The sequence below is a fragment of the Meriones unguiculatus genome, chromosome 3 (genome assembly GCF_030254825.1).
Source record: "Meriones unguiculatus strain TT.TT164.6M chromosome 3, Bangor_MerUng_6.1, whole genome shotgun sequence".
In the NCBI taxonomy this organism is placed as follows: Eukaryota; Metazoa; Chordata; class Mammalia; order Rodentia; family Muridae; genus Meriones; species Meriones unguiculatus.
This window is the reverse complement of record NC_083351.1, coordinates 141,671,184-141,698,532: the sequence shown is the minus strand read 5'-3', so window position 1 is coordinate 141,698,532 and position 27,349 is coordinate 141,671,184. Positions and strand designations below refer to the sequence as shown.

Sequence of the window (27,349 nt, the reverse complement as noted above, 5' to 3'; positions counted from 1 at the left end):
GTCCATGAAGACCTAAGTTTGATCCTCAGAACCTAAGTAAAAGTTAAAAATAAATAGCAAGAAATTGTAATCCTGGGAGAGGTGGAGATGGGAGGATCTTTGGGGCTTGCAAAATGAACTCCATAACCCATTAGAGAGGCTCTCCCACAGAAATAAGATGGAAGTTCCTGAAGAATGACCGACGGTTGGCCAGTGGCCTCTACATGCATATGCATGCAAACCTAAACATACACATGTACCAAAATATGAACTTTAGCGCAGAACACAGTAAAAGGCAGAGGTGGCACCTCATGCCTATAATCCCAATGCTTAGGAGGTAGAAACAGGAGAATCAGAGTTCACGGTTACTCTCAGCTATATCATAAATTCAAAGCCTGCCAGAGCTACCTGAGACCCTGTCTCCGAAAAACAAAAAGAGAAAAAGCAAGCGAAAAGCAATCTTTTGAGTGAAAGCGCACCAAAAAGGAATAGTTGACCATGGGTTTAACTTTTCTTGAGGCCCTGGGTCCATGCACAGTAGCAGTGATTTGGCTGCACCATGCCTTCCTTCCCCCAAGAAGGAAAAGGGTGGTTTTCCACCTTCTCCTTGACTGAAGGTGGGGATACAAGATAACCAACTCCCCTGAGGATTTTTCCATAAATCTGAAGTCTGACCTTTCTAGGTTCTATAAAGGAATTTTTTTTTCTCCTGAAAATGGGGCAGAGTCTTAATGCTGCTCTCTAAATAAAGAAGGGCTTGTGTCCCCAAAGGTGTCTCTTAAGTATTTTATCCATCACATACAAGTATGGCTAAACACTTGTGACTGTCATTTGAAAACGCTCGTTTTCTGTGGAAGCCCACACTTCCTCCCTTGGTTTTCTCAATGCCACGAAGAATGTATAGACAATTAACTGACCCTCTTCTGAGTACCAGTGTGTTTACAGATACTGCAGAATCTAACCGCCCTCCTCTTTTACTTACCACTTCTGTTTTTCAAGTTTTTAAAGATTTTTCCCCCCTCTGAAATGGCCTCCATTAACCTCATGGAAAATTTCATGAACTACTATGAAAAAAAAAACAAAAACCTCCAAAGTTATTCTTTCTTTTCCCTCCTAGGAAGGAGCCATGATCGCCAACTGTCATTTCCTTCTCTGTTTTCCTTCCCATCCCACCACTGAAAAAAAATGAAAAGAAATTCATAAATGGGGCTTACGATATTCCATGGGCTCTGAGGTCACTTGGTTGTGTTTCTCTCAAGGGCTCTAAATCATCCTCCATTAGTCAGCTTCCAAATCTCAGGCCCTAGACTGCAAACCCCACAGTGGGTACTACCACAGAGAGAGTAATTGCAGGTAAATGATTTATTTTTTCCTGGTCTAATAAAAAGTCATGAAGGCTGAAGGCTGAAGTTCTCTAAGACATTAAACCAAAGCCAGCAAATAACTGAGGGAACAATAGGCAATTTATAAAGGAGAAAAGAGCAGAGAAATGCAAATGGTGTACAAAGCAAAAACTAACTGGACTTTAAAATAGGTCAGGGGATAGGATCAGAATACACCATGTGAAAATAGAAAATGAACAATATTGTTTTTAATCCAGGAATTTTACGAATTGTGTCAACCAAGTCTTCAAGCTAGACAGAGTCAGAGGCCTTAGCTGTTTGAGGCAGCTCCGGTATTGTAGGTCCTCGTTCTGTTCCTTCCAGACATCTCAGGACATTTGGTAGTCCAAGTGATGGTTCAAGTTTGTCCCTTTGTGAGCACAGACCTTTAAAGGTGCTCCTGTCCCTGGAAGGTTGTAAAGTTGGAAAACTTTTATGTATATTGCAGCCACCCAGGCTCCCACACAAGGGGGAACTGCCTAGACAGTCTCTTTTGGGCCAGCATTTCCCAATATTCCCTGAGCTCTAGACCATTCTCCCCTAAATACAATTCACAAAATTTTAACAAAACCCCCCTGGGATAGTGCTCTGTCTGTTACACAGCCATCCTCCTGCCTCCACTTCACAGATGCTGACTACAAACGTAGGCCACTGGGCCCAGTTCCTTCCCTGTGTTTCCAGCCAATTCTAGATGCCTTACAATTCTTACTGAAATGCAAACATTATGTGAAATTCTTTATGGAATTATCACAACAAAAGGTATGTACATGTTCTTCGCAGACCCAACCATACAGGCCAGACTATAGTTCCTTCCTATCTGCGGCCGATTGAATCCACGGATGCAAAACCCCACAAGTCCAGCTGTATTCCTTCCTGTCTTTGGGGACTCACAGTTACTCATAGACAAAAATATTCAAAACTACACTAGGAGTTTTTGTACAGACTCAGAACTAATAATGTGGCTGATCTCAGCCTTGTTAAATTCAGGGTGCTTAATTAATCCACCATTAACTTCTGCTTCTTTTCCAGGACACGGTCATTTATGAACGACTTGCGGAGACTTCAAAGTACAAAGAAATCACCCTGAAACACCTGGAGCAGTTTGCTACAGAAGGTGAGCATCCTATGGAAACAGAGCAGGACTGAGACACAGAGAAGTCACGTAGCTTTGGTATCTTGCAGGATCACGGACGTTTTCACTTCCATGTTCCGAAGCACTGGTTCTTGATGAGAGCATAGATATTTCTGTGTTCTATTCCCACATGGTTCTTTTTTTTCTTTCTTTCTTTCTTTCTTTCTTTCTTTCTTTCTTTCTTTCTTTCTTTCTTTCTTTTAAAAAGTCTATTAAAATGCTGAGAGACTTTGGCCCCATTTGCAGTAGTAAGGCCTTTAAATCTGTGTCACCTTTTAGAAGGGAAATCATCTAAATGCTTTACCTTAACATCTCGTGGAATCAGTTAACAAAAATAAGAGAACTGAGCTTTTGTGATTGGGATAATAAAGAAGAAATAAATACCTGTATGATTATGTAAAAAATTATGCTATTAGAACCTAACTTTTTTTAATTGAGCCCCACCCCCACATGCTAGTGTCTTTGTGAGGCCTTGGAGTACGAGGTAAATAAAATCAGCCTCATCGCTATCCTCCTGAAATACGTGATGATGTATGAGGCAAACAATCCAGGGTTTAGGGAGATGTTCTGGCTTAGCGGAAGTGAGAGTCATTAAACCTTCTGCTCAGTTACTCGGAGAATGGGTAGAATCTTAGCCATACACTTGATGGCAGGATTCACAGAGTATCTAAATCTCCGCTTTCACCCCTGTTTCAGCTAGCCTGACCATTGCTCAAGTCCTTGCTTCCTCATAATTAAGGCTCTGAAAAGATATGAATGTTTCCTAAAAATAGGCCAAATAAATAAACAAGCAAACAATAGGCTTCTGAATGCAAGAACATGATTTTCTCCAAATTTCCAAGAATTCAAGAGTTAAGAAACCCCCACATCCCCTGGTTCTGTGTGCCAGCATACAGGCCATGCGGGTTTGGGGAGGAGGTCCGGACATCTGGACACCTCCACTCTGGTCACAGTATTACACAGGCTCAGGTTCCTCCTTTTCAATTGGCTTGCCCCTCCCCTACCCCTACCCCATTCTTTCTGACCTTGGGCTTCTACCTCACTGCTGCTCCCAAGTAAGTTGCCAGCCAGTTACCAAAAGAATATAGTGCCACAGATTTAAGTCTGTCACTCTGTTCCTTTCTCAGGAGACAGAGCTGTCTCGCAGCCGGTGAAGGGGTGCTGGGGTGAGGGAGGTAAATGGATAGCCCGGGCAGCAAGTGCAGAGAACAACATACGTCACAGGAAGTGAACGGCAAGGACTTTGGTGTGAGCCACGCTCCAGGTTTGGGACTCCACCTTAGGGAACAGCTGGGAGAGTTCCAACAAGAACAGCTTGCTAAGATGAGACTTTCGGAGAGGTCGCCCTAGATGTGGACAAACAGCTAAGGGGGCTGGGAATTGTAAGCAAGGTACAAAATTTAAAAGCCGGGAGAACGTTCTAGGCATTCGACCTTGAGGTTTTATCGTAGCTGCACTGGCACATCAGCGAATTGTTTGAATTCAGTGAGACTGCTCAAAAATGGGTCTTGTTAAATAATGGAAATGTCAGGCTCGTGACTAAATCCGCTGGGGCGGGCTGCCTTTCACAGGGCTGCGAACCTTGTGTTTTGCTGTGGCTGAGATTTCCGAGAGCGACTTTGAGGAGTGGCGGGCCGTCTACCAGCGCGCGTCCACCTCCGTGCAGAACAGGCTGCTGAAGCTGGAGGAGAGCTACGAGCTGATCGAAAAGGTGCGTGGACCATGGTCCCCTTCGGAAAGCGCCTTTCCACAGATGTCCTGCTTGCTCCGGGACCAGTAGTATCAAAAACAGTATATGTAGCCGGTAGTGTGTCTAGGGGCTTGCTGAGATCACTTCCTGGCATGGACCAGGAAGGACAGAAGGTGGACCTACACAGACAGGTAAAGAAGCAGCTAATCTCTTCAGTTTGGGAGGAGCCTAAGGCAGAAGTTCTCTAAGTGGATGCTGGCGTGGGTATGTTATAGAGCTCCTGGGTCCTTCCTTTCCCCTGTTGGTCCTTGGTGTCTTCAAGTTATCCTCACAATGCTTTCTGGAAACAGAGACAGCCATCCCAGGAGCCTGCTTTCACTTTTTTAAATCTACCTGTGTTCCTCGAACTCTCATTGAGCTGTTTTATCACAAGACTCACTACTGATTCTCAAGATCAATAAATTAATAAATCTTAATATGGTCTAAAAACTTGCCCAAGGGGCCCAAGGTGTTACCAAATATAGATCCTCACTCTTTCCAGTTTTCCATCATGGTTTGGCCACTCTAGCAACCTCCCTGCCAGCGTATCCCGTTGCTTCTGCATCGCTGAGGTCTTGGGGCATATGCACACACAGGTAGACACTTATGCACACAGGTACATACATGCACACACATACACATGGGGACATACACACAGAGGCAAATACATACACATGGGGACATACACAGAGAGAAAGAGGCATATATGCACACAGGCACCTGTCTATACAGGTACAGACATAACGTGTGTGTTTGTAATTACTATGCTTATGATATGATACAGCTTTGTGGATGTGTGATAAACGGTGAGTAATAAGACGGTGGATAACCTGCTGCTTTTTTCTCGCGCTCATCGGGCTGCAGTCAGTTACTGTGTTCCTTCGCCATTTCTGTCAAACGCCTTCATTTTAAGGTTAAAGAAATCGAGTCCGTGCAGGCCGACAGTGAGAGGTAGCCTGCGGTTGACGCTGTATCAGCAGCGAGAACTCTCGTGTCCTTAAGCATTTGGTGTAGTCCTTACCTATCTCTAGCACAGGCACAGTGGCACGTCCGTCTATTAACATGTTTGGTCCTTTGGAAGAACTAACGGTCCCCACTTACAGACGAGGAAGTCCAGGTGTCAGAGAGGATGAGAACCTGGACCAAGGTCACCGAGCTCACGAGAGGGTTAGCCAGACCCCAGGGCTCTGCTGTGTTGAGGGCCTTCACGCTAGCTTGAACTTGCCACTCAGCCTCTGCGCAGTTGCCTGATTCTTTCAGTGTCTTCCCTGGGTGCAGCGTGAGATCAAGTTCACTCAGTCTAGCCTGTGGGGGGGGTCAGGCTGACTGCCTTTTCCTCCCTGCTATGACACTGAGTACTTGCTGGGTTAGAAAGCAGCTAGCACTAAGACCTGTCAGGACTAGCTCTTCCTCACCCCACACCCACCCCTCTCCCCTCCCGGCACCCTCCCATCTATGTAATACTAGGAGACAACTTATTCCAGCTGCCGGTAGTTTTTCTCTGACACATGTAGAGGCCACATATAACTCGAGGTATTCTTCTGTCTCCACAAAACACTGTAATGACTTTAAGGACGGAGACTTGTTTCTTGCAGAACTGAAGGAATATTATATGTCCCCTGTACTTAACATATTATTTATCTCGAGGATACACAGCTATGATTAAAAACTTCCAAGTTTTAAGTGGGAGGCACATTGAACATTTGTCCAGCAGGTGGCGATCATGAGTTAAATTAAAATTTAAGTTTCCTGGGGGACTGCCTTTTTTTTTTATTATTATTTTTTCACCCTTAAATAGTATACGAACAAATAGTATAGAAATCCAGAAACCTTCTTAAGACTGTCTCTTAAAGGAACGAAAAGGGAATTTGGCGCTAACTGGTATTACCATTTGTGATAAGCTCCATGAGACAGTCTCTCCCTCGGCCCGCCTCTTTCAAGCAAGGATTTGTATGCTCTCCTACTCCCAACATAGGGGTCTCCCTGGGGCGTTCATTTAATTAACATTCACTGAGTGATCAAGGTGTACCAGATCACAGGGTTGCTAAGCTAATGGGGCTGACTCCCTGGGGCCTCAACACACCACCACCGTCTGCACAGACTTCCTCGGTGAGGAACTCGGAGACCCGCACTCTCGGTCTGAAGTAAGCTTTTGAAATAGCTCTGCAGAGATCATTTTGCCAATGCCTCTGCCAGCCTTGGAGGACTGCAGGCTTGTGATATGCGTGAGCCTGAGCAGGGTGGCCTGCTGCTGGTCTGGGCTTCCCCTCAGCTGTTTTGACATCCAGAAGCTGTGGCTACTGCCCTTGCCAACGGCCTGGTGAGACAGTTTCAACAAGAGAGACCACCAGTTCCTTAAGTGCTTCGCTTGGCTTTAGATTTAGCTGTCACAGCCTTGCCTCCTTTGACTGAAGCACACTGATCGTGCGATCTGTTCTGTATGTGTTTGGAATCCATTCACATGTAGACCGTAGTATTGGAACGAATGCGAGGGACAGTTAATTTCTAAACTCTGAGGTGGATTTTGCTTCTCTTTTTATTTTTTTAGAGAAGAGTCCATCTTCCAAACAAAACATTGGCTAAATCATAAGATACACAAGTGATGAAAGCCAAACTGCTCCAGTTAGCATGAAGGGTAGAGAGAAGGCCCTATAGAAATCCCCTCCACCACCACTTTGCCTCAGGGTGGTCCATGAGGAACTCACAGGACTTGGGGCTCCACTGTAAACTGTATCATGTTACATCTGTGTGTGGATGTCTTAGAAATATGCTTTTCTAAAAGATCAGAGCATCCTTGTCCTGCAAGATGCTTCCGAGCTTATTCGGATTAGTGATACAAGATGCTATGGACACAGCAATCACGTTACACTGAAAACATTGTAAGTTGGAAAGATTTGGAGAGCTTCTCCTAAAAAAAAAAACAATATTTTTAATAGATGACAGAGTAAGTGAAATTTTTACAGCATCATTAAAGTTGTGGTTATAAACGCTACAAACACTCATATCCCTCCACTATTTGTCCAAACTAGTGACTTGGTTTTTAAATTTGAATTAAAGCTCTCTTCCTTCGGGAGTTGTAATTCCTACATAAGCTTGGAAATATGTGGCCAGGCGTGGTGGCACATACCTTTAATCCCAGCACTCAGGAGGCAGAGGCAGGGGATCACTATGAGTTTGAGGCCAGCCTAGTCCACATAGATAGTTCCAGGCCAGCCAGTGCTATATAGTGAGACCTTTCTCAAAAGGATGGATGGATGGATGGATGGATGGATGGATGGATGGATGGATCCATCCAAATAGGCCACATCCAGGAGAATGCTGCCATTCATTCTTTGCTGTTCCTTTTCTTCCAGGACATCTGTGTTCTAGAAAGTATTGGTTTTGCCTTCCAGGGCCACACTGCAGAGAACAGAACGTGGGAGGCTTAAAATGCCCCACATACTGTCCTCTCTGTGGACAGCTATTGTCAGAGAAGGTTTGGGGTTTTAGTATCTACCTGTAACATAAATATATCCATGACTGTTCAAAGGCAGCGCTGTCAATCCTATCATAGACTCCTCAGAGTAATAAAAAAAATTCTAATACTGTGAGCTGTTTCAAGAATTGATTACTGGCACTTTGTTATGGAGTATAAGATAAAAGGCAACACTTATTACTGGGAAAGGTGAGTGAGAAAGTGGGGAGGATTAGGACGTGGAGGGGCTGGAGCCTTGACAGGTCCTCCTGCTGTCTTGACCCAGTTTGTGGACTGCAGCGCCTCCTCTTCTCTCTTCATCACCACCTGAGAGAATTTACAGTTGTCTCATTTTGCAGGCAGCAAGCTTGACCTGTTTTGTTCTCCTTCACCTCCTCCTGGAGGACTGGCACTATATTCAGACTCAACATTTCACCTTACGAAACCACTTCAGGTGTGCTCTCTATTTAAAAAAAAAAAATCAGATTATTTTTAAGACAAACTTATTTGGTCCATTTATTTATACGTGGTCAGAAAGAATTATGAGTAACAATAATCAGCAGGTTTTGACGCCCCAGTAGTGGTTGCCTCTGTGGAGTTTCTCTCCTGCTGACTGTACTCCGTCCCCTTACTTTTATTCTAACATTTCTATGGCACGTAAATTACGTTTGCCTTTTCCTCCTATGATGCTCCTATATTCCTTTGAAATTAACAGAACTCAGGACCCTGGTTCAACCTTCCCACAATGAAGTCATCGGTTGAAATATGATTGTGTGTTTTCATAGAAGATACAGGGCTGTGTTCTTAATATTTATATGCATTTGTCTCCGTGGGATGAAAATGACAACTTTAGCCCTGCTGCTGCACACCTACCTATGGTATCTGTGTTTGCAAATTCATGTCGCGTAAGAGTCAGAGAAAGCCATGCGAGACACACTGAGCACCGATAAGCACGGCACTTCGCTGTTGATAAAGGTTTTCTCTTTTGTTTCAAGTTCTGGGTTGGGAAATGTGTTTTACAAAGTGAGCTTTTTCTTTTTTTTTTAATCTGTCACATTTTAAAAAATATATTATGAGCCAGAAGATCCTTTATGAGCAGGGGAGTGAAATCCAAATGCTGTAATTTTGGTGGCATCTCGCCCCTCTCTGCATTTTGTGGATTCGTGTAAATCATGACTGAAGCTTCACGCAAGCAGTGACCATAATTATCATATCCATCACTCTGTCCCCAGTGTTTGACTGTCTGGCCTGTGTTAATCACTCCGTAAATATTTGATGAATAAATGAATTATTCAATTAAGTGAATTATTCAGAAACTAGATCCTAGTAAGAGTTTTCCTGATAAAAGCCTGTCCCCTAGTTCTAATTTGGGGCATGCCTGTCCAAGCACTGAAGACCTGGGTATCAAAGGTGACACCACTAAGGGTCAACCTAGTAATGTGTTAGAGAAGGCACAGGTAATTTTTATGTCATTCAATTTTTTTCTTTTCTTTTTTTCTTTTTTTTTTTAGAAATATAGGCCCATTTGTTTTTGGGGTTTTTTGTTTTGTTTTGTTTTGTTTTAATGCTCTTCCATGTTTCTTGTATATAAATGTGAGAAGATAGCTGAAAAAAACTCAACAGCAAATATATGGTCTCGGATGTTTGCAGGCTCTAAGGCAGAGCAATGGAGTGGATCAAAATCCTTTGCCTTCTTTTTGGTGGTTGGAAAGGAGCAGCAAACAGGGTGTAAATCTAAACAGGGTCAAGGGCCCTGGGCAAAGAGACAAGGTAGGACATTGAAGTCATGATCTGTCTTTTTATATTTTTTTTCCTTATTCCCCCCCCCAAAAAAAATCGAGTTGATATTTTGAGGATGTTTATAGATTGCCTTGATGTGGTGCGATATAGACCAACCCTGACATCCATGTGCCTGAGTCCAGCAGCCCTGTGCCCTTTACAGCATGTGGCAAGAAGTGACTTAGAGGTTTCCCAGAGAAAGACAATTTAATGGAAAACAGGACTTTTCATGGATGCTGATGGCTGCCAGGTTCACGGAGACTTCTGAATTACGGTGGAATGACTTTCCAGATAAAACCACTGCGTCTATTCTTAGTAGCTGCAAATGCCACTTTCACTTGTACTAAAAGCTAGACGAAAGTTTATATGATGTGCTAGCGTGTGGTTTAGCATCCCAGTAGTTTCCTGTTTTACCATTTGCTTAAGAACATCTACAGTGTGTCAGCTCATCTGCAAGTCAAACCTGCCCCTTTCTGAGATGACTAAGCTTCAAGTCTTCTACTCTTCACATGATTTTTTTTTTTCGGTGTCAGGGATCAAAATCCAAGCTTCACATATGTCAGTCAGACAACTGCCCCTCAACTCTATACTACCCTGAGTATTTAATTCAGGGATCTCTAAAGTGAATGTACAAGATGGTCCACCAGGATGGTCAGGAAGATGTTAGAACTCCTGATCATTCATCTCATCTTTCTTTTGTACTTCTCAATGCTGTATGACACATCTCCTTAATATTGGAGATGTGTCATACAGATTGAAAAATAATCAAGATTTTTTTTCCTGCCATACTACACAAACAAGCATGGGATTATCTATTTAAATTTCATCCCCCCAAAAATCCTATTAGATCAGTAATTTTACTCTCCTTGCTGTTATTAAAGTAGATCCCCAGCTAGTTTAAGTTACTTGCTATACATGTTAGTTGGCAGAATGGGGGTTGAAAACAAAGTTCTGTCTTAATTCCAGTCTCATGATGAGAATCTGTATCTTGGGCTGCCAGCTCAGCTTAGAAGAAAACAGGAATATGTAAAAATAGTGGAGACCGGAAAATCAACTGTGTAGTTCTATAATCGTTAGACCGGCATTGGGGATAGGAGTGGGCTTCCTTAGGACTTCTCCACTTAGTAAGTGAGGTAGTCCATACTCTTTAAAAGAACAAAAAAAGGACCTACGATTTTCATGATTTTTCCCTCAACCTGTGATCTTAAAGCACTCATGACTTCCTGCCATTTCTGATCACGTATTCCCCTTTTCTAGTGGGGTAGCTCCCTTCTTACACATGCTCTGTGGTAGACTTTCCACAGTGTATACCGCTGGCTCCTGACTCAGATAACATAGATGTGTTGTTTCTGCAAGCTACACCCAAATCGCCTCTCAGAGCCTCATTCTCTTCAGCTGGGTGTGTGTGAAGTTCTGGCCTTAGTTGTCAAGTCCTTGGCTCTGTGAGTTCTAATGTGATTTCTGTGGTTAAAAAAAAAAAATCTTCAAGTCAAAGCCTTGGAAGAATTATCCAGTTGCATGATGTCTTCAGAAGCCACTAACAAGCATTCCTGTGAATGAATGTCCTTAGCATTAACACCGTAGCCCAGCTTGAGCTAACAGGGAAGGAGGTAGGAGTTCTTCTGTAAATGGAACTACAGCGTGGTGTGCTGAAGGATGCTGCCGAGAAGAAAAGGCCCAGAGCCCATTGTCTGTGTGCAATGTGGAACACAGAAGAGCCTGGCTGACTTCAAGAACCAGTCCTGCTCTAGAGCCCCAGGCACATCCAGATCCCATAGTCACTGACTAATGTTTAAAACTGAAGAACAGAAAGTGGTCCCTGAGTCCACAAGCTTCCCGTTCATCCCAGGTTGGCCACTACTGAACTTTCCACAATGCAGATCTGATCCTGTTTCTCTCTTTCTGAAGTCTCTTCCCCATATATCCCTTTGGCCTTTTAACTACCAAAATTCATGGGCCCTTCAACATTCCTTCCCTGGGGCTTCTGGTCTTATCCTATGACCCAACCCTTCCCATCCTCCCTCCCTCCCCTACCAGGCTACATTGCATCCATTGTTCTTGTACTGAGTAAATGTCAGTTTCTCAAACAGTCTCAGCTTCTGTGTGGCCCTGTTTTCGCATTTGTAACCTCTCTGCAATTAGCATCCCTTACAGCTCCTGACTGTTTTCCTAAATCTTAGTTCAGTGTTTAAGATTCTAGTCCATTCTAGCTTGTGTCATAAAGAGTTTGTTTTCTTATTTTGTTTTTAAGGTAGCCACACTTAAGAGAATACTCCTTTTCATGATTATTGATTTATAATCATTTACAAGTACAGAGTACTAAAAACGTGTGTGTGTGTGTTCAAGGATGTGTGTATATGGTGGGCAGAGGTCAGCCTTGGAATTTTTTTTTTCACATGGTCTCTCACTGGCCTGGAACTCCCTGATTAGCCTAGACTGGCTGGCCAGAAAGCCCCAGGGATCTTCCTGTCTCTGCCTCCCCAGCACTGGGATTAGAAACACATACATCCCCCAACTCTTTTTGTATGTTTATTATTTTACACGCTGGGAATCCAGGTCAGACCCTCTTGCTTGCTCAGCAAGCACTTTATCAACGAAGCCATCTCCTCGTCCCCCAAACATAGCATTCTTATGTGAAGCCATGTTTCTCTGAAGGTAACTCTATATTGTATGTAGTTAAGAAGCTTTTCCTGAAGTTTAGGATTGCAGGGAGTGGGGAAAAGACCTGGGAATGGAAGACCGGAAGCCAGACCAACGAGAAAGGTAGATGTTAAACAAGGGAATAGCCAGAGTGTTCAGTCAAGGAGACAGAGATAGGCGGCTACAAGCATTCCACGTGCAAAGGTCTGCTAAGCCAGCCCAATGGCAACACCCACCGTCTGCCTGTTTTTATTGGTGCACAGCTACCTCCATTTGTTCACATATTGTCTGAAGCTGCTTTAATGTTTTAATCATAAAATTCAGTTGCTGCAGGGAATTGTGACCCTCTGAGCCTGAGCTATTATTTATTGTGTTTTAAGAGAAAAGCAGGTTGGCAATCTGGCTCCAAACCAGCACTTCTTATACTCAGGTTCTTTGACCAGCAACACTACAGGAAACTACACATTCCCAAGCCTCTCCTGAGCCCTGGCCAATGAGAAATTCTACCCGTGGAACCCCACAGTGTGTCACTGAGCCCCTAAGGATTCGAGTGCCTGCACGACAGGCAAAGTTTAAGAGTTGCCAGTGACACTTTTTTCTTCTCTTTTTGAGATAGGATCTCACTCTGAAACTCACTACGTGGGCCCCACCTAGTCTCAAATTCACAGTCATCCTCCTGCCTCAGTGTCCTGAGTGCCGCTGAGATTACAGGCATGAACCACCGTGCCTTGCTTGCCTGAAAAATCATAGATTCCATGATGGAAGCACCTCCTAGTTGTATCTCCAAGATCTTTCTCTCATCTGCTTGCTTGATATTTATGAATGAATGAATGGATGAATGATTAACTGAATGAGTGAATGAATGGAAGAATGCAGGCTTGAGTGTGCCTTTTCAAAGGAGCTAATCCTTGAATGTAAAACTGGGACCTGCGTGTGGAAAGAGGGAATCAGGTAACCCGATCCGGATGGCTCAGAACTGAGAAGCATTCTTAAGAGCAGAGTACTGCTTAGGGTCAGGGACAAATGTTTAAAGACCTGATGTTTGAATCAGGTTCCTTCCCGTTTGTTTCCTCTGGGCATGCGTTGATGCTTGTTGCTTTGCTCCTATAGTCATAGCTCAGTTGCTCCTCTCTTTAACTTTGTATAGTGTATTTGACCTCCCTGAAGCTATTAACTCAGATCACAAATGTAAAACATTCTCCCGTATCTGGAACCTTGTTTCTGCTTAGGAAACGCTGGGTACTTTTTTCTCCTCACCTTCCTAGCCATGGTCTTGTTTTACACCGACATCAGGATTTCTGCGTCTTGCTAGGCGATGTTTGTAGTCACTCCAGGGATAGAATTCTGTGGATCAGTACTGTATCTTAGAGAAAGTGCTATCCAACACGCCATGTTGCATTCACAAGTGTGATTTGACTGAGTGTGATTATTCTATTTTCCTCGTTTAAAAACATCACAGTCTAAGCACTGGTGACCTACTTGCTAATATGAAAATATAGGTCACTTTGAAGGCCTTTTACTTAATAAAATATACATGCATTGACAGGAAAAACATAGTTTCTATATCCGTCTTAATATGTGGTACTGAAATATACTTTAAGTTTAAAATATTCTGTTTGAAAGTCTTTATAATCACTGGGGTAGAAATTTTACATTTATCTCCCCTTTAAAAAAAAAAGACTGCATGCTTTGGAAACATCTAAAAAATAAGATTATTGAGGGCTTATGTAGGTAAGTAAATATTATTTCACGATTTTTCTTTGATAACTAAATGTATATTATGTCAGAGAGTCATCAACCTGAAATCTTTATAACTTTGGCATGGTGACATTTTGAAAGTAAAATTAGCATTTAGGATTTTTTTTTTCATTCCATAAATACCATGGGAATATCCTGGTGTTTCAACACATTCTGAATATGTCATTCCCACAGAGGCCATTAATGGCCATCTGTGTAAGGTAATACATATTTTGGGATGAAATTGATTACTGCCTGAACACTTTGGTGCTGCGATCAGGAAAAGCACGCAAAGTTCACATCTTTTTTTTTTCTAATGACAGCTGTGTAACTAAAGATATTAATTTCCCAAAGTAAAGAAGCCTATCACTCAAGATCCTAATCTCGCAATAAATGACACCAGAGGAGAAGGAAAGAGGTCTGCAGAGCCCTCCACTAACTGCCATTCTCAGGCAGCTCTTAGGATAAAGGGCAGCAAACAGCCTCTGGGGTGCAGTGTTTCTTTATTCATACCCAGGGTAGGACCACTGCAATTTTGCTGAATGCTTAGAACTGCTCAGGACACTCTCGCAGAAACCCCTGTGATAATAGCCACCGGCACACACCTTGCTATCCTGTGCAGCACCTTTCTTAGCACACTTGGCTGGCTCTGCATCTTTGTTTCTTCGTATTATTTTTGCTTGGGTTGAAAATGTTTTTCTTTGCCTGTATAAAACCAGACTCTTTCCTTCTTCCAAATATGATTTCAACATGATCTCTCCAGTGAAGTCATTTCATTTTTATAGCTTTGTGTGTGGTAATGTGTACCTATATACTTTCTGAGCTCATTTTCCACCCTAGAGTAGAGCTGTGTTTATGTAATTTACATGACTGTTTTTGCATCTTGACTCACACTAAGTATTTAGTTACCCCAGTGTTTTGTGACACACATGACAAAAGATAACCTTTTTCTATTTTGGATACTTTTGGTGGGGTTGTTTCTGAACAATCTCCATTGATGTTAAAAGAACAACCCCCCACCCCTCCTTAGAATCACGTTCCCCATAGAATATTTAAAATCTGAGCACAGTTCCATCTTTCGGATATGAACCAGAATGATGTAACTGCAAATACACTAAAGTAGATGCAGGAACTGATGGAGTCACTGTGTGCTTTGGAATAAAGCGGCAGTGATACTGCATCACTGACATTGAGCCTTTCTGTCTCTTCCCCTTACATTTGGTGATAATTATTCATCAGGAGATGCGCCTTTCTGTGGTTTCTGTGTCGTATGCTAAGTGTCACGCATCGGGTGTGTCTGATATCTGTCTAGGGGACTCAGAACATACTGAAAAGGAAGTGCTCTCAATGGTAGCAATATTTTGGACCATTTGGGTTTTGTCATGTTTGTCACTCAAGTGCCCACTCTTAGTATGCCATTGGGATGCAAAGATAAGTAGCATGACCCTACATCTCAGCAAACCTTCCAGAGTTTCACATTCAACTGCCTGATCTTAACACAGGTTGAGTGTCCCTTGCCTGGCGTGCTCAGGGCCAAAAGTGTTTTTTGTTCAGTGTTTTGTTTTGCTTTGCTTTGTTTCCAAGATTTGAGACTTTGTCTACATAGTGAGAGTCTTTGGGAAAGAGACCCAATCTAAACATGGAATTCATTTCATTTTCATATACCACGCACTCCATATGTGTGAAGGTGGTTTTGTGCTGTACTCATCCACATCTTGTTGCATCTATATTTTGATGGCCACCTGTCTCCTGAGGCCATGTGTATATTTTCCCATTGTGGCATCATGTTGATAGTCATACAGATTTTTTTTTTTTACCATTTTAGATTTCAGATTTTTCATTATGTGTTCAATCTGCAAGGTAAGTGAAAATATGTGAAAAGGTTAGCATAATTCTGAACAGAAAGCTAAAAGATGCAGTAGCTTTTGAATTTGGCTTCATTGTATGAGTCAGGTGTCACTTGACAAGGTACTGAGGGAGAAAATGAGGCTAGAGAGAGAGAGATACTATGCAAACGCCTTTCATAGACTGCACCCTCTATGTGTCCCTTATGGAAGAGCCTGTTGCTGGGCTAAGTTAGCCCTCAACCATACTTTTTTGTCTTGACAGATCCACCATGGAGGCTAGGAAAGCTAAATACATAATTAAGAACAGCCCTTTAGCAGAGCCTGGCCAACTGACCGTGTTTGGAAATATGTTGAGCGTTTGTAGAAATAGCTCCACTTTCCAGATAAGAAACAGATATACTTGGTATTGCCTCCTTGCTCTTGGCTTCAGAACAGCCATTTTAGTCGTGCCCCCAGGACAACTACTCTGAGATATCAGGAGATTGGATGTGGAGTTGAGCGTGGAGGTGTGGTTGTAGTCGGTAGTTCCCAGTCGCTACCTACCTGAAGCCTGCTCATGTGGGAAAAACCAACCCTTCTCCTACATCATTGTTAAGACTTTTCTATTGCAGCAAGAAGCACCCCCCAGCTGATACAGACATAAATTACATACACACGTAGCATGTGCTTGTTTCATGTCTAAGTGTTAAGCCTCGGTTAATTCTTGAGATGTTTGTCTTGATTGTTGCATTTGTTATGGTAATCTGTATTCAGTAACCTTTGCTATTGTAATTGTTTTGAAACACCATAACCTTAATAAATGTGTGTGTTCTCATGGCTCCAGCAGGCAGCCATTCCTCCATCTTGCTCCCTCTCCATGGGTCTTGTTCTCCGAGCTACAATATTAAAAGTAGATTCACCCTACTGTTCACACCCAAGTAGTAAAGCGAAAGGAAGAGTTGTCTCTCATTTTAAATCAAAAGCTGGAAATTATTAAGCGAAGCACGGAAGGCATATCTAAAGCCAAGAAAGACTAAACGTTTGTCTTTTTTCACCAAATAACCAAGTCGTGACTATCAATCTTAAAGGAAGTTAAAGTCCTGTTCCAATGAACACATAAGTGATACGAAAGCAAAATAATATCCCGACGCTGATGTGGAGAAAGTCTTAGTGGTTTGTTAGGAGATCAAACCTGCTAAAGCATTCCTATAAGCCAAAATCTAATTCAAAGCAAACTCTTGGCATTGGTGGTTTAGTGGTAGAATTCTTGTGCCTCCATCCCCCGGCCCTAAGTGAACTCTTAACCTCTTCAATTCTGTGAAAAACAAATAGAGACCGAGAAAGCTGCAGAGAAGAGTTCAAACCCGACAGGTTGGCTCAAGTGCTTTAATTAAAGAGTCCATCTCCACAAATGGACGTTCAGGGTCAGCCAACAAGTGCTAATGCAGACCCTGCAGCAAGGTAGCCAGAAAGTCTAACTGAAATAGTCGATGAAGACGTCGGTATTAGCAAACAGATTTCCAGTGAAGATCAAACAAGCTTCTAATTAGAGAAAGAGGCCACCCAAAACATTCACAGCTAGAGAGAAGAAATCAGTGCCTGAGTTCAAAGGGACAAATTGGAATAAATGCAGCCGGTGACTAAAGAAAACCAGTGCTGATTTACCATTCTGAATATCTAAAACCTTTAAGGGTTATACTATAGTGAATCTACTATACCTGTGTTCTGGCTATGCAACAACAAAGCCTGTGTAGTATACCTGCTTATAACATGGCATGCTGAACATTTGATGCCCATTCCTGAGACATAGAGCTCAGGAAAAAAATTATTTCAAAATGGTATTGCTCATTGACAGTGCACCTGGCTCCCCAATGATTGTAACAGACTTAAAAGCACAAGAAGGTTAATGTTTTTGTGCCTGCCAGCACAGCATTCATGGTGCAGCCCACAAATCAAGGAGCAAGCTCAACTTTTAAGTCTTATTACTCAAGAAAAACTGTCTATAAAGGCTGTACAGGAGATAGTGATTCTCTGATGGAACTAGGTAGATTGAAAAGCTTTTGGAAATGATTCACCATCCCAGATGCCATTGTGCTTCATAAAATGAGGTAAAGATAACAATACATTAAAGGACCTCAGAAAAGAGTAATTCCAGCCCTCACAGATTCCTCTCAGGGATTCAAGACATCCAGGAAGGGAGTAACCACAGATGCAGCAGACATATCAAAAGAACTAGAGGCTGTCAATGAATTTCTGTAGTCACATGATAAAACTTTAGTAGTCAAGGAAAAAAAATGCTTTCTTGCAGTGGGATCTGTCACTGAGGAGGATGCTATGAAAATTGTTGGAGTGATAATAGAGGATTTAGAATGTTCCAGAGACTTGGTTGGCAAGGCAGTAGCAAGATTTGAGATGATTAAGTCCAACTTTGGTAAGGTCCTGCTGTGAATAAAAGACTGTCAGACAACATTGCACACTGCAGAGAAAACAGTTCATGGAAAGAATAATCAACCAGATCAAGCAGATTCCATTGTCTTGTTTTAATTGGCAAGCCTCTTCTGCTGACATGTCAAGAGCCATCAGCATCAAGGCAAGATTCATCACTGGCAAAAACATTTCGATTCCTGAAGGCTCAAGTGACCAATTACATTTTTTAGCAATAAAGTATTTTTAATTAAAATGCTTGCATTATTTTTTTCATACCTGATAATACCATACACTGAATGGACTGTGGGGTTGTATAAGCATGACATATTCACTGGGAAAACAGAAAGTTCATGTGACTTGCTTCATTTTTACTCTTTTGTGGTATTCCAGAACTAAACTTGAAGTGTCCCTAAGGTTTACCTCTATTGATATACTCAGTTTTATGTGAAAGGTATTGCCGTACACACCAGAGCCCTGTGATGGTCTCACCTTCCAGCTCACGAAGCTAGAACCATGTGAAAAACACTCAAACTATGGTTTCATAGAGGCTCATGGTGTCACTCAGTTTATTGTTTCCTCATCATCACTTTTGGGTTTTTTGTGTGTGTGTGTGTGTACATTTCCTGACACTGCATTAAAGTGAAATTTAATCCGTGTTGTAACCCGGGCGTGATTGTTTCTCCCCGATTTGTTTCTATTAGCCATCTACTCCTTTTAAGCTGACTTTTTAATGCCCCTTTGTGTGTGTGTGTGGGTGGGTGTGTGTGTGTGTGTGTGAGAGAGAGAGAGAGAGAGAGAGAGAGAGAGAGAGAGAGAGTAGGGAGGGGACAGAGACAGATAGACACAGAGACAGACACAGACAAAGAGAGAAAAATTTAAGGTTTGTTTTTATCTTATGAATTAGATCTTTACTTTAGAAAGAATTAAGGTAAAACTGCTTCAGGGAGTCTCATTCTCAGCCAAAATGATTGGATTAAGGTCAAGGGTCCTTAAAAAAGAATACAGCAGGATGCTTAGGATGTATGCCTAAGTCCATGAATTACCTTTGTCTCTAATTTAAAACAAACAAAAAAACCCATATTTCAGGTTTTTTTTTTTCTTATATTAAAATAGTTCTCACTTTCAAATTTCCAATACTTTTTTTTCCAGAATCTTCAGCTACTTGGAGCCACAGCCATCGAGGATAAATTACAAGACCAAGTGCCTGAAACCATAGAAACTCTAATGAAAGCTGACATCAAAATATGGATCCTCACCGGGGACAAGCAAGAAACTGCCATTAATATTGGTAATTCATCCCACTCAAATTTTAAATCCTGATACCTTCTAACAGGCCAATGTGTTTTAATAAGATGAATTAAAGATGTGTTTTTTGGTTTTTTTTGTTTTTTTTTCAAAAAAAAAAAAAAGTGAGGCTAGAGACAGTGAGGACAGGGCTTTGGTTTGAACCTGAGATAGTTAACCTGAACAGATTCAGAAGGAGAGACAAAGCTGTAGGAAAATCAACAAAGCTAGTCTCATAAGACCCTGGCCCCCTTGCAAGAAGCCCAGTCCTCCAACCTGGAGCAGGTTACTGTTTTCCCCAGTAAACTTCTCAACTTTACACATATTCTTATACCTAATGTACTTAATTCTAACAGACTGAATTGTGGGAAAGATAACTTCTAAGGAAGCACCTTCCTACTCCAGGAAGGAGATTATCTCTGACTGTCCCAACTATGGTGCCCTGGCTAATTCCTTGTCAGCTTCACACAAGCTAGAGGTATCTGGGATGAGGATGCTTGGTTGAGAAAATGCATCCATTGCCTTAGGTTGCTTGTAGACAAGTCTAAAGGGCATTTTCTTGATGAAGGATTGACGTAGGAGGGCCTAGCCTCCTGTAGGTGCTGCCACCCCGGGGCCCATGGTCCTGAATGACATAAGAAAGCAGATTGAGCAAGTCATGGAGAACAAGCCTATAAGCAGTGCCCCTTCATGGCTTCTGCCTCAGTCCCTGCCTCCAGGTTCCTGCCTTGAGTTCCTGCCCTGGCTTTCTTAGATGATGGACTGCGCTGTAGAACTAAAGGGTGAAACAAACCCTTTTATCCCCAAGTTGATTTTGGTTATAGTGTTTATCACCGGGAACTTGATATAGAAACCATAAACCAAAATATCGCTTAAGTCTAGGGACCAGCAGCATCCCCGTGCCTCTGCCACTCGGCTGCGCCACGCTCCTGGGGAGGGAACTCGCTTTCCACTTCTGCTTTCTCACCTGCTGAAATAAACCTTGTCACCTTGCTTGCCACACCTGTCCCCCGGTGTGAATTCTCCTGGAACACAAGAGCTGAGCTTGCTGCTATACTTGGGACTGGAGAGAATGCGAGAGGGGGCAACCTCTCCTCATCCATTATGGAGTATCTTAAGAGTTGGTTTTTCAAGGCTCTAACCGTGTGACGTGATTGGGCTCACCTCGTTGTTTACTCGTGGCCCCCTGCCCCTTTAAAGTCGCAGTGGTTTTGTGTACAGCCAGCCCACCCCGTACAACCACACGTGCACTCTCAGGCCTTGCCTTCCGCCATTAGTGGCAGGTGTGTGTACAGTTTCTGCAGTTACCTTTGAGGGTGTAGACGTTGGGAGCCATGGCGCGTTCGTGTGCTCGCTCTACTTGCTGGGGCCAGAAGTCATTTCTAAGATACGGCTGTCAGTTTGCTTTCAGCCTGCGGTCAGCTCCGTGAAGCCGTTCGTGTTCGTCCTCTCAAGCTGCCGTAACAGAGTATCTAAGACTAGGAGGCTTAAACAACAGAAATTTATTCCTCACATTTTTGGAAAGTAGAAATCTGAAATCTGGGGGAATAGAGGACCGTTAAGACCACAGCCGGCCACTACATCATTTCATTTTAATTACCTCCTTTCTTAAAGGCCCATATTCTACACAGTCACACTGGGGAGAGTCAAGGCTTCAGCATATAAATTTGAGGGAGGGGGAAACACAATGTGATTTTAATACTAGTCTGACAAAGAAGAAAGTATTTGGTGTTCAAAACCTGTAATACTAATAGTACAGAAAAGAGTCCTTTTTCCCCAAATTTGTAACCAAGCATGGATTCCCTTCTATACACTGATCATGCACCTTATGTTTAAAACTCCCTGAAGCCCTGAATATTCCCTGAAGCCCAACATTTGCATGGAACCGCAGTTTTAGCAGGCCATTGTTCCGTACCCTTCATCTCAAGCACATTTAGTTAATAATCCATTTAGAAGTTACAGCAGACAGCCAAATTATACTCAGAGTATAAAAATTATACCATAAGTGTGTAGTAAATCTGTATTAAAACAGAGCTTATGGAATGAACATATATTGTATATATATTCATTTTATATATATATATATATATATATATATATATATATTCTAAAAATTCTGTTTCTCTAGATACACAGGTATATGTATATAGATATAGGGGATTTATTAGAATGGCTTATAGGCTGTGGTCCAGCTAGTCCAACACTGGCTGTCTACCAATGGGAAGTCCGAGAATCCATAGTTGCCCAGTCTACAGGGCTGATGTCTCTTCAGTAGATGCCAGAATCCTGAAGGAGCAGGCTATAATGCTAATGAAGGACTTGCTAGGAAAGATGCAAACAAGCAGGCAAGAGAGAGCAAGCTTCCTAGTTTCATGTCCTTTATACAGACTTCCAGTAGACAATATGGTCCAGATCAAAGTTGATCTCCCCACCTCAAAAGATCCATATTAAATGTGGGTCTTCACACTTCAGATGACTTAATTGAGAAAAAAATTACTCACTGCAGGTATACCCAGCCACTTGGGTTTTAGCTAATTCATAGATGTAGTGAAGTTGATGACCATGAATAGCCATCACAAAGTCCACGTCATTAATATAGATTTTATTTACTAATTTTTTTTAATTAGTAATAGCTTCTAATACTTGCACATCCTCCTTTGTTCTCAGCTGTTCCACTGCCCTCTCGTGCCTCCTGCCCCATCTGCTAGTTTCCCTCCTCTCCAGACAGTAGGGCCCATGCTCCTTTCGGATAACAAGGGTCCATTGCTCTGTCTCTCCCTCTCTCAATATTATTTCTTCCCTTCTCATGACCTTTTCCCTCCTCTCACCCCTTCATTCTCTGAAGTCAAGGTTTCTACATAAAAGAGAAGAAGTGTGTCGTCTTTGTTTTTCTGAGTCTGGTTCATTTTGTTTAACATAATGATTTCTAGTTCCATACATTTTTCTTACAAAAGTGGCATTTAAACTGTTAAACTGCTGGGCTGTGAAAGTTCCCAGAAAAATGGTAGAGAGGGTTCATTCACCCAGCCAGTGGCATCATGTCTATAGTACCAGGTTCCAATTAAGTACATGAATCAGTTGGGGACAGAAAAACAAACAAACAAGTACCTGCCATGTGAGCTAAGGTCAGGGAAACAGACAAATGAAGTTAGGGAAAGAAAATGACAAGGGGCTAGGGAGATGACTCAGTCAGTGCTTGCCCCACAAGAACCCATGAATAACAAGGAGCTGTGATTGGTATATGCTTGTATTCCCAGTGGTCGACTGGCAGACACAGACTCACAGACCAGCCAGCCTCACCTACTGGGTGAGCGCCAAACCAGTGAGAGACTCCATCTCAACAAAAGAAGGTAGATGGCGCTTGAGTAATGGCACTCATATTTGGTCTCTGGCCTCTACATGCATGTACACACATGTGTGTACTTCCCCACACACACACACACAGGCATGTCAAACGGGTGTTGCACAGAAATCAGGAAAGAACTCATGCAGAAGGTGACATTTTAGGAATGACCTAAAGAGAAGGAGTTTGCTATAGGTGACAACACAGCAATTATTGCCTGTTAGAGAGAGACCATTGATGCTGAGGTGAGCACGGAGGAGCCACAGGATGGGAATGCCAGGCCTTGGAAGGCCTCTGGATTTGCTGCTCTTAGAGCACAGGAAAGATACAAGATGGCCCTCCACAGGGAAAGACGCAAGTCTCCTCAGGACACAGCTTCTGAGTGTGAGGCTGACAGCGGCCTTGGAAAGCCAATTTAGAAACAGAGGAGCCAGTGGGCGCGTTGCCACATTGATGTGTGATGATGGCTTTGACCAAATGGTAATGGAGAGAGGTGACTGGCTTCACAGATTTTTCATTTTTTTTTCCTGATATTAAAAACAGATTTTTTTTTTTTTTACATAATGTATCCGATTATGGTTTCCTCTCCCTCTGCTATGGGTCTCTTTCCTCCCAGTTTCTCCCACCTCCCATCTGGATCTACCCCTTTTCTGTCTCTCATTAGAACACAAACAGGCTTCTAATAAGGGATAATAATAAAATATAATAAGATAAAATAATTAACTAACATCAGAATAACAAAAAACAAACAAAAAGGAAAAGAGCCCATGAAAAGGTTATGAGAAACAGAGATACAGAGACCCACTCATTCACACACTCAGAAATTTAAAAAAAACAAAAACAAAAACTGGAAGCCATAATATATACACAAAGGATCTTTAGGATGAAAAGAGAAATATATACATAAATAAAATAAAAATAATGGAAAACCTTTTTAAGCTCTGGCATGACATTATCAGACAAGGAACCTCCACAGATGCTACAGAGTTCGTTTTCTGTTGGTGTGTGCTGGTAGGCACGCAGCCTACCTTTATGAGTGGTTCATTTTCCCCAGTGAGACTCCCTTGGAGAAAACTAAATTTTCCTCTGCAAGTAGTTACCAGTTGGAGCCAATTTCTGGGTTAGGAATGAGGACATGTGTCTGCTTCTTTCCCTAGGACCCACCTCATATGGTGCAGACCTGTGCAGGCCCTGTGTAGACTGCCTCAGTCGCTTCGGGTTCATATACAAGTACATCCTGTTGCTGTAGAGGGCCTTGTTTCCTTGGTGTCCTCCATCTCCTCTGGCTCTAACCCTTTTCTTTTCTTTTCTTTTCTTTTTCCCCTCTTTGCTTGCTCTTATCCAAGGTTCCCTGAGCCCTGAGGGGAGAGATTTGATGGAGACATCTCATTTAGGGCTGAGTGTTCCAGGATCTCTCATTTTCTGCATAAATGTCTGGCTGTGGGTCTCTGTATCTGTTCCCATCTGCTGACAGGAAGAAGCTTCTCTGATGATGGCTGAGCAAGACACTCAGAGTACAGAGGCAATGAGTGTAAATGACGCCATTATAATTTTTGTGAGCGTGAGACCAGTCAGGCAGGGTTGCCTGTGTTTCCTCAGCTGTATCAACCATATCAAGCCAACTTAAAGTAGACAGACATGGGTTTAATACAGGAGTGGCTTTGTCCTGGAGGGCATACAACAGAGTGAGAGAAAGAAGGCAGGAAAATGACGCCATGACCATCCAAGACAGGGAAATGGTGGACGGGCCCTAAGACAGTCACCCGCCCTCCTGAATCCTTCTCGGCAAACATCCACTGGCCCAGCCATGACTCACAGAGGATATTGTGCATATGCTTGGCAGCTTTCAGGGCGTGGAGATGCTATAGACAGTTGTTCTGTGTTGTTTATTAAGAGCTACAGACGATGGCCTTCCCTCACACCCTTCCTAACGGCCAGGAGGAACATTTCATTTTTAGCTTCCTTTCAGTCTGGAAGACAACTGACACCCTTCCCTCACCATAAAATCTGCTTTAGGTGTTTGATCACGTCGTTGCTTTACCAGCTTCATTTCTTTCCAGAAAAACTAATCCCACCTATGTATCCGTGTCTTCCTAGGACACTCCTGTAGACTTCTGAGGAGGAACATGGGAATGATCGTTATCAATGAAGGCTCTCTTGATGTAAGTGACTTTCTATATAAGTATCTGTGGAGACACTTTATTCCTGTGAGGTTAGAAGACGCCTTTGCACTTTATTACCATGGTTCTGCTTTAACTGTGTGTAGAACGTTGAACAACATTACTGTGAACTGAGTCACGCTTTGCATGTGCAGTAGCTAAAAGAAATTGCCATATGATTTCCTTCATGGTGTGAGACAGAAAAGTTGCTTCGTAGGAACTGTAGGTCAGGGGGCTGCAGCTCATTCATACAGAATGCTGTGTTGAGCCTTTTATAACTGCTTTAGCTTCCAATGTTAACATGTCTTTCTCCGTTGTTAAAGAGTTTTCAAAAGTAAAACACAAAATAACAGTGCTGGCTCTGAAGGACTCATTGTTTTATTCTGGTGGGACCCCCCCCCCCCCCGCCTTTTTGATGCCCTAACTACTAGGATGAAATGTAGGACAAATAACCTGTAAGTACTTTGAAGTCAAGGTGGCTACTTGTAATTTAAGGTGGAAGACAAAACAGGAGAGGTGATGATTTTACAGATGCTTAAAATAGCTACAATGACGCAAAAAAGCAGAGCGGAGTAAACCTGATAATTAGGAATTTGGGGGAAGCATCAAGGCCACCCGCATGTGTTGAGAGGTGCTGAAAAAAGCTTGAGGACAGTGTTTAGAAGCTGGCTGAGGGACAGGTTATTAGTAAGAATTACTTGATTGCAAATGTTTTCATTACTCACCCTCAGAACCTGATACTTTCTCCTTTGCTTGTGCAGTCCTTGAACGACTGTAACGGTGTGTGGTTTTGCTGTGGTATCATCATGGCTCTGCATATCACACCCTTCGGCAGTCCTCCCGCCTTCCTAGGTATTAGCTCTGAGCTGCCAAAGCCAAGATTTGTGCCTGTGAGCAATGACCAAGTCAGCCCTGCCCTCTAAAAGCTGACACATAAAAAGCCAAGTAAATGCCCACACATAACAGCCCAAAGCAGATATGTAGTCGATGAAGATGTTTGCTGTGAGGCTCCTGTGACACATAACATTTTCATAAAGATGATAACAGCTCATCCGGTAGAAGTGAGTCAGTGAGTGAGGAAGCCCATTTGAAGCAGAAAGTTCTGGCAGGGAGGACCAAGCTGTACTCAGAAAATGGGAAGGAGAACAGCCAACTTGAGCATGGGGTTATAACTTGTTGAGGACTTTTTTTTTCTTTATAACTTGTGAAGGCATGTGGTATGGAGTCTTCATTCCAGGGAACAGTACAGGTGGTACAAAGTGGATCGTCCATGTCTGCATCTAAATTTCCCTTTCCTCTCGGCATCTTGACCCAGAGAGCTGGTCTATACCTGATGTGTTTCTCCATGTACATTCTCTAACTGGGTTTTTGTTGCTGCTGCTGTTGCTGTTTGCCCATTTCTTTATTTATTTGGTGTGTGTGTGTGTGTGTGTGTGTGTGTGTGTGTGTGTACAAACACGCCATGACGTGGATGTGGAGGTCAGAGGGCAACTTGCAAGGGTCAGTTCTAGTCTTCCACCACATGGGTTCTAGGAATCGAACTCAGGTCAGCAGAGTTGGCAGAAGGCACTCTTCTTACTCAGTAAGCCTTCCCACTAGTCTGTGCTTCTCACTGTTTAGAAAAAAAAAAAAAAGGCTAAGAGCACTCTTCGTCTTGCAGAAGACCCACATAGTTCCAGTATGTACATGGGTAGTTTACCACTACCCCTAACTCCAGTTCCAAAGGATCCAATGAATCACACACGTGGAGGCAAAATACTTACACGCGTAAAATAAATAAATCTAACAACAAACTTTAAAAAATGCCATAGCATGCTCTGCGTACTGCTTTGTGCCTCTAACACATTTGTTTATGTGTTTCCGTGTCTGTGTGATGTACATTGTGAATCTACTTAATCTTCGCTAACTGTGGCACCTAGAAAGAAATGACAGCGTTAGAACTGGAAAGGTGATCTCAAGCCGACCACAGCCAGCTCGGGCAGGTTAGAGAACACACCAGCACAGGTGTTTTTCTCAACTTCATTCATACGAGGTACCTATCAGAGCTATGATGTCCAGGCATGTATGGAAGGGCAAGGAGGCACAGATGTCGTGTAAAAGACCACGGTAAGGGGGAAGGAAGCAGGCCCCAGTGGCAAGGATTTTGTGGAACAGCTCAGAAACTTGACCCTATGGTTCTTGGAAAAGAGCCACCAACAGTGGCCCCAGACAGAGCTGCATGTGCCTGTAACATTGTGGAAACCCACCTGCTGGAGTCTGTGCATTTTCAGTTCCATAGGACACACTGGTGAGCAGTTTCTCTAACACCAGGAGAATCCAAATTTTAGAACCTGTGGGGCCGAACACAGAACGCAAGTCTGCTTCATTGCTGCATCTGGAGTTAGGCTTTTTGCCTTCTGCAGCTTGTGCCAGCACGCCTGCTTTTGTTTTATTCTGCTCCATCATTTCCATTCATTTCTCAGATAAGCATTTCTCTGT

General features: G+C 42.8%; 1 protein-coding gene across 4 annotated transcripts in view; it reads left to right on the top strand.

The window, feature by feature from the left end:
- Positions 1–27,349, top strand: part of Atp8a1 (ATPase phospholipid transporting 8A1) — a 215,914-nt gene that overhangs the window by 107,565 nt on the left and 81,000 nt on the right. For all 4 annotated transcript variants that reach the window (XM_021654950.2, XM_021654952.2, XM_021654951.2 and 1 more), the window contains 4 exons: positions 2,391–2,475; positions 4,065–4,204; positions 19,235–19,373; positions 24,810–24,874. In XM_021654950.2, coding sequence (XP_021510625.1) covers positions 2,391–2,475; positions 4,065–4,204; positions 19,235–19,373; positions 24,810–24,874 — 429 coding nt within the window. The remainder of the gene's footprint in view (positions 1–2,390; positions 2,476–4,064; positions 4,205–19,234; positions 19,374–24,809; positions 24,875–27,349) is intronic.